Raw genomic sequence first — 7,801 nt, 5'->3', positions numbered from 1 at the left:
GCTGAACCTGTCCTCATCCAAACATGCCTGAACAGCATGACTTTCTGCCCTTCAATAACGTTTAGTAGCATTTACTGAGTTTCAGCCCTTTGATAATGTTCAGTAAGTTAGTGTCTTAAAAAAAGGGTCTGAATAAGACAATATTAACTTTGATGAAATGAAAATGTTAATTAGCATTGGGATTGAAAATTTTTAACATTTCCATTTAAAATTACCGCATTTTATTAAAATAAGTATTAAGTTAGTGTTTTAGTAAAACAGAACATACAAGATCTGATTTACTTCATTGCAAGGCTCTGTTGCGAATTTTTTAGCACACTGTGGAAGAAGCTGTTTGTGATCATTTTGCGTGACTTTCTGACATCTGTACCTTTATCAACCTCAAAGAACTTGAAAATGACAATTGAATAATCCTCATCTTCAAATAGCTGGAAAACATTTAATTATCTCATGGTGGCATGCCTCAACATTTCCATGGACTCCTGACTGACAAAATAAAATATCACCTGTAATTTAAAACCTGTTTTGGCAGATGAGGATAAGTGTTTGAAAACTTTTATTACACAACCTTGAGGATCAAATGATGATTTAATACAGAAAAGTATGCTATATACATCTCCTATATGAAAGGACAGTTGACTAGAAGCTATTATTAGTTCTCATTTTCCTTTAACTTGGAAATAGGTTAGTTTCTTTCACAAAGAACATGAACAGTTTAAGCTGCCACTTTTCATCTATTTCTCACATATTCCTACTGCTGTTCTGTCGCTACCTTGGAAATTGTTGGTCAGACAATGGACTATGCTCCTTTCACTCAAGTAGTGATGAGTTTTAGAAATGATTCTATGAGTTGATATCACCATGGTCAGAGAAATCTTAAAGAAAAACATATACTTTTAAACTTGTTTTTCATGATCTTATGAGCGCAAGAGGGTAAAAAAGATCATGTCCCAGTGAGATGAATAATTTTTGTAATAGGTGAAAAGCCACACTTAATTTGCAGTGACAATTGAAAATCTTCTGTAACTAATTGAGATCACCTAAGCTTTTCCTGCTTCTACAGATGCCAACACCTTTTTTCCTTTATTTATGTACTTTTAGTAAGAAAAAAAAAAAGCCAAGAACTTTCTGAATTTTGAAATGCCAGATTTATTTTCACAGTCTTCACCATTTATTATTTTACATTGACACTCATCTAGATACAACTGGGAACTCCTTTTGCATAACCTACAATCCGTTTATAATTACTGTAGTCAATTATAGCTATTACTCTTCACTGATCCATGCAAAATCCTTCTGCATTCCTTCTCCACTTCTTCAAAAATCCATGAAAATAGGTATATTTAAAACTATTCTATACAGACATTTAAGCCATCTTGTTGCATGGTGGCAGTTGGTGCCTTTAGGTAAAGTTTGTTAAGCAATGATGATCTTTTGGATTCCAAGGTGTGCCATAAAGGCAGTCAAGTGCTGCTGGAGGTCAGGTAAAGAGTATTTAATCTCAAAGCACATGATGATTTGGGGAAAACAAATACCTATAGCAACCACAGATCAGATCCAGCCACTGAGAAAATCCTTCTTGCGGAACAAGCACTCTACAATCCTTCCATCCATCAATGCATTTCTTTGCTTTATGTTGGTCAGACTCTTTGACCTTCAAACAGTGGTTTCATTGGTGTAATGAGGGGCAGTGGTTCAGAGACGTAGAATTTCCATCATTGGAGATTTTGACAACTCAGTTGGACAAAGCCCTGAGCAACTTTTCTGGCATTGGAGTTAGCCCAGCTTTTAGCAAGAGGTTCTACTAAAGAGCTTGAGAAGTCCTTCCATCCTACATCTTTCTACAATTCTATAGCTTTCTGGTCTGCTTTAGGGAAAAAAAAAAAAAGTTTCTTTGTTTTTTCCCCAGAGAGATGCCTCTACCACTTGCTCTGAAATGCTCATCGTATCTTTATTGTAGCATTGAAAAATCTTTGACCTTGAGCATCTTGCCTTTGGCAAAATCATCACATAGTGAAACTCCTATTATAGTTTTGCTTGTGGTCTACAGCACAGCACACCACAGAAGAGTGTCTTGCCATTGCAGCAAATGTCTTTCTGTATTTATAAGCTGCTGAGCTAAGAAGTAGTTCCAGACAGATCAGTGAAAGACTTGGACATATGCAAGGTCCTACCAGGGGAAGCTGGCTTGCTTCAGCATCTTGAAATTCAACTCTGTGCTGAATGTTTGAGACCAAACTGACAAGCAAAGACATCTGCATTTAGATGTTCCCTGTTGCATTGAGTGTTTAAGATTTCATTATCATCACTGACAATTCATCAGTGAGGTCAGGAGAGTGACTCATCCCTAAACCAGACTCTGACAGCCTGGGCATTGGGTCCAAGCTCCACTGGCTGTGGTGATAAGATCTCCATTGGCATAGTGGGAGGATAGATACCCAGGACACATGGAGAAACCTCCATTTAGATCTTCTGAAATCATGTTTATTTTCAAAAAGGAGCTGGTCCCTGCTCATTTGTGCCATGTACTGCTGAAAATTCAGCTTCAACAGCTGCTGTGTGGCTCATTGTTATTCCACAAATTATTCCTTTACTCGTGATTTATGAATTAAGTGATTAAACAGTGATCAGTCCCTTATGACAAAGTAGAAGGGACTTATAGAAGTAGAAGGGACATCATAGACTTTTCAGACAAGCATTTGGCAGCCTGGTGACAATGAGCCTTTGCCATAAAAGGAGGTGGGAGGGGCAGAGAAGGAGACAATTTGAAAATATGCTCGTTATCTTCAGTTACTGTTGTCTGCAGTTGCCTGACCACAAGCAATGCTCTTGATTTCAAGTGGGTTGAAATCTGGCAAGCACTTAACGTGGAGTGCCACAGAAGAAACCAAACGATCACTGGTCAAAAATAGCAGAAGCAGTGTGGTATTCCACAAAGTCAGATTTAGCAGGGTATGTGGAGCTGACTAGTACTGCTAGCTTTATATGGCATGGGAAAGTGTTTCTAAAACTATCTCCTCTCTTCCGGTATCAGTATGTCAGATAGGGTATTGGGAATCTGGTAAACAATTGGAGATCAGCTACAAGAATTAGTTTTCAGATTTAGGATCTCATTCTCTGTTAGATACTTCTTTTGTGTTAGCAACTGTTTGTGTGACCCTCATGTTGCTATCCATGATCTGTATTGCCTGTGTCCCATATCAGCTTTTCCAAAACTTTTGATGGATTTGGTGACATTTTTTCATTATTCTTCCGGAACTCAGAGAGATTTTGTAGAGCATAATCAACCAGAGAGCTTAGCTATACATTACTTGCCCCAGTGATACAGCAACTAAAATAGTGAGGTAGGAAGAAGTTTCTTGATTGAGCTCCTTGACATCCTCCACATTTTCTTGACTCTCATCCATGTCCATACAGTTGCCAGATCTTTCATCTAAAATTCTGGAATTCCAATGAGCTCCTGTGAAGTCAGTATTGAAATTGCTAATGCAGCCTCTCCATTATGAATAGAATTCTGTGATTCTGTGATTCTATGATTCTATGATTATAATCATGATTAGTTAACTTTTCATTCTTCTTCCTGATGGGTATCAGAAGAACTCTTGGTCCTGTTCTTTGGTCAAATTTATGGTGACTTCTCCCAGATCCCTGCAGTCAGTGGTCTGATCTATTATTACAGCTGGATGGGAATTCTTTGAGGGAGCAAAGTGATGAAAAGATTTGAGGTTGGACACAATGAATTCTAGAGGTCCCTTCCAACCTCTGCTCAAAGCAGGGCTAACTGCAGGACTAGATCAGGTCTCTGTGGTTTGCCCTCTTCTTCCATTTTTTTGGGGGAAACAAATTTGTTTCCTTTTGATGTGGAAGGAAATTTGGCATTTTTTCAGTGTGGAATATTTGTTTTCTTCAATGTGTTTCCTTCCATGAAATGTGTAAGTGTTCTATTTTTCATAAACCAAAATGTTTCTATTTTGGCCAATCTTATCCATTCCTGCACTTTGAGCTCTTCATCATTCACCTGTCTTTCTCTTCTTTGCTCTACTTCCTAAATTATGGACTTGTTAAGCAATTTCCTATTAATAGTTTTAATTTATGAAAACAAAACACTGGAGGAAATGCTAAGATTTTCCCCTGGATTAAATAGGAGAGGAAGGAAATAGTCACTGTAGGCACTGTACTTTCTTTCCTGATTAAAATGTCATGGTGTGTCATTTCATTGTCAAATATATCAGGGCAAATGTAGCTAATCTGGAAAGCCTGCTTCAGAAGGAGAACAGCTTCAGAAAGCATCAACACAGTCATTGGGAGTAGATAATTTACAGGAAAGTCAAAAGTTCCACTCACATATTGGAGAGTTCATCCTTCTTGCTCAAGATGTCTTTCAACATAGAACCTTTCCCAGTCAAACTACTTGCGATATTTCCATACAAAATACTACAATACTGTGCCAACACAATCCCAGATAAAAACATTTTAAAATAACAGGCCAGATTTTCAAAATATTTTTTCCATCTCTACAAAATATTTCATGGTTTTAAGCCACAACATGATTTCAGTGACAGTCTCTATTCACACCTAGCAGCTCTGTGGTGAGAGTGAGGACAAATGGAGTTTCATGATGGTCTCTTTTTTGCATCTGAGTATTTTCCCACGACTCTTTGGTTGTTGGCACCCATCCCTTAATCCATGACTGGTCTCCTGTCTCTATTTGGAATTAGTCACAGCCACCAGTTGAGACTGAAATGTTACTACACCAGTTACTGCAAACATGATATTGAGATTCTCTGCTAGGAATGGTGTGCAAGTGGTGGAAGAGTTTTGTCTCTTTGTATTTCTAAGTATTGTGCTTGGTTTTAGTTCATGGACAGTCAGGAGAGACAGAGGTGGATGAAGACCTTATTTTGACTTTCTTGCTCCTACCATCTCCTAATCCTTCTCCTATGCAGGTTTTAAGGAAACTGCCTTCCTCTATGCAGTGTCTTCTGCAGCTCTTACCCACTCCCTGGCCAGAGCATGTAGTGCTGGGCGCATGGAGCGCTGCACCTGTGATGACTCCCCAGACCTGGAGAACCGCAAGGCCTGGCAATGGGGTGTTTGTGGAGACAACCTCAAATACAGCACCAAGTTCCTGAAAAAATTCTTGGGTCAGAAGAGGATTGGCAAAGACCTGCGGGCCAAGGTGGACATCCACAACACCAATGTTGGCATCAAGGTGAGGAGCTGCAGCAGCAGCAGGCCTACAAAGAAGTCAGGACTCAATCCAAGTTTTCTAACCCATCCTCAGCTGAGGCTGTCTGTGAGAGGGGTATTCACGGCCCCTACTCCCAAGACTTGTTTACCAGTGTGTCACGGACCTTATGGTACTGAGAGCTCCCTGGAAAGTGTCCCAAACTCTGGAGTGAGGGGTTGCATGTTGAGTGGCAGAGTAGCATCCTGTATCCTCCAGTGGGCTGAGTGACAGCAATATGCAGCATAGTAAGAGCTGTAAAACTCACTGGCTGAATTACTCCACAGCAACAGGGAGTTTTGAGAACAGCTAGAGCTTCAGAGATGATGGGATGTGTGATGGGCGTTAAGGGTTCACACTCTTGAGATCAGTTATGAGTCTGCTGGTGATTTGCTATGGAAGTAGCCATGTCACAAATTTGGATCAGGGAAACCATTAGATCAAGTATTTTGGCCTGTACATTACAGGCTACTGACTTACCATTTTTTTCCATTTGCTGAGCTGCATTACTTGTTTGATTAGGGTGCTATCTTGATTTGAATATACCAATGGGAATCCACCATGCTGGAAATACTCTGTTTCATGGTTGACTACTCTTGCTATTCCAAATAGGATTGGCAAGAATTTGGCCTCTGTATTCAGCCATTTGTCCTCAGTCAGGTGTTGTGTTGTGGGGTTTGTTTGTTTGGGTTTTTTTTGTTTGTTTTTACTTTTTTCCTCCATAAAATAGGAATAAAACCAATAAAACTGAAGTACTTCCAGGCTGTCTGCAGTGTGAGGTGTTGCCTCTACCCAGTCCTGGCAGATAATGACTATCACTTCTCTTCCTCATCAGGCTGTGAAAAACGGTCTCAAAACCACATGCAAGTGCCATGGTGTCTCTGGCTCATGTGCTGTCCGGACATGCTGGAAACAGCTTTCACCTTTCCATGAGATTGGACAACTGCTGAAGCTGCGCTATGATGATGCCATCAAGGTCTTCAGCACCACCAATGATGCTGTAGGACACTCAGAGCTGGCTGGCCCACAGAGACACAGCCATTCCTCCAAGCACCCCTCTTCACCCCGCTCTACTGACCTGGTGTATGTGGAAGACTCTCCCAGTTTCTGTCGTCCCAGCAAATACTCCCTGGGAACTGCTGGGAGGACCTGCTCTCGGGAAGGCAACTGTGACAGCATGTGCTGTGGACGAGGCTATAACACCCAGAGCCGTCTGGTTACCTTCTCTTGCCACTGTCAGGTGCAGTGGTGTTGCTATGTTGAGTGCCAGCAGTGCATGCAGGAAGAGGTGGTCTACAGCTGCAAGCAGTAAAGTCGGTGCTAGAGGGTCAAGACAAGTCCTAGAGCACAAGAAAGCAGTAGGAGGGAGAGACATGATTCTCTGCTGTAGGGTAAGAGCAAAGGCAAGCACCAAAAATGTCCAGTGCTCCTATGCTCTCAATGTTGAGATCCTCCGATCTGGGGAGAGCCCCCATATAAGGGGTGAAAACCAGAGGTTTCATCAGGTATCAGATCAAGAGGAAGGGACAGAGAGTGGGAGTAATGTGAGGACAGCAGGAACACTGAAATGGTCAAAAATATCTCTCTTGAGCTAAAACTTTACTCTTGCCTGCAGAAACATCCCCCTCCTCCATTCCACACTTACACGTATGTAAATGCGTTGGAGAGGTGACATTGAAATACTGGAGGGTTAGTGCCCCAGTACCTGGAGAGAAGAGAATTAAGGGACTGGGGAGGCAACTAACCAGGACTGGATCCTGATGGAGCAGGGACAGCTGTGTTCCTGCATCAAGGCAAAATGATGCTGGCAGCAGGGGGTTTTCAGTGCTGTTCTCTGGGAGCTGGTTAAATCCTTTCTGCTTAGAAATCAAAGACACACTGTCAAGTAGTCTCAATGCAAGAACTGTGCCTCAGAAATACCAGTTTACAAACAACTGGAGCTCATGTCCATCATCTCCCAGGTGTATAGTTTGGACATTAGACTCCAACCACGTTTTAACCTTGTTGTACTCAGGAGATCTGGAATTGCTTCTGTGACAGTGCATATATCACAAGAACCCAGCTGAGGTCTGTGAAGTGGCCCCTCTGCAGGATGCTGCATCACAGGAGGTTATTTTATGGTGGTGGATCCAAGGTAATGGTGCCAATCATGCATTTCTCTTTCCACCTCCTCACAATCTATCAATCATCACCTTTGTCTATCACTCTTTGCCCTGGCGCCCCAGGTGCATCACAGCCCATAGTTTTGTCCTGTGTTAATGACAGGTAAAATTTCTGAAAAGAAATTAGGTACCACAGGAACTGAGGCATCCTAAAAATTTGCAAGTTGTGGGTGACAGTCTCTTCACTGACAAGTTACCTACACAATGCAGGTGTCTGTCATGAGACAAGGTACCTGGAGAAAAAAGCACAACCTTTTACAGAGTTGTGAACCCCTGATTTTGGGTCATGATTTTCTAGTTAACTTTAAGTTAAATGGAACAAAACTAGCCTCTTTTGTTTCTCTGGTTTGTCTTAGCAGGCTTGGGAATAGCAGTGAGGCAGTCCCTGACCTGGCCACCAGGTATACATGGA

At 41.4% G+C, this 7,801-nt stretch overlaps 1 protein-coding gene across 1 annotated transcript in view; it reads left to right on the top strand.

Annotated features, from left to right (window-relative positions):
- The window catches only part of WNT9B (wingless-type MMTV integration site family, member 9B), a 9,205-nt gene extending 2,666 nt beyond the window's left edge, over positions 1–6,539 (top strand). The window contains exons 3-4 of the mRNA XM_010161636.1: positions 4,947–5,212; positions 6,063–6,539. Coding sequence (XP_010159938.1) covers positions 4,947–5,212; positions 6,063–6,539 — 743 coding nt within the window. The remainder of the gene's footprint in view (positions 1–4,946; positions 5,213–6,062) is intronic.
- The last annotated feature ends 1,262 nt before the right edge of the window (positions 6,540–7,801 follow it).

This window comes from Eurypyga helias, unplaced genomic scaffold, assembly GCF_000690775.1.
Source record: "Eurypyga helias isolate BGI_N326 unplaced genomic scaffold, ASM69077v1 scaffold25391, whole genome shotgun sequence".
Taxonomy (NCBI): domain Eukaryota; kingdom Metazoa; phylum Chordata; class Aves; order Eurypygiformes; family Eurypygidae; genus Eurypyga; species Eurypyga helias.
Note: the sequence above shows the minus strand (reverse complement) of the source record. Positions and strands in the feature narration are given on the sequence as shown.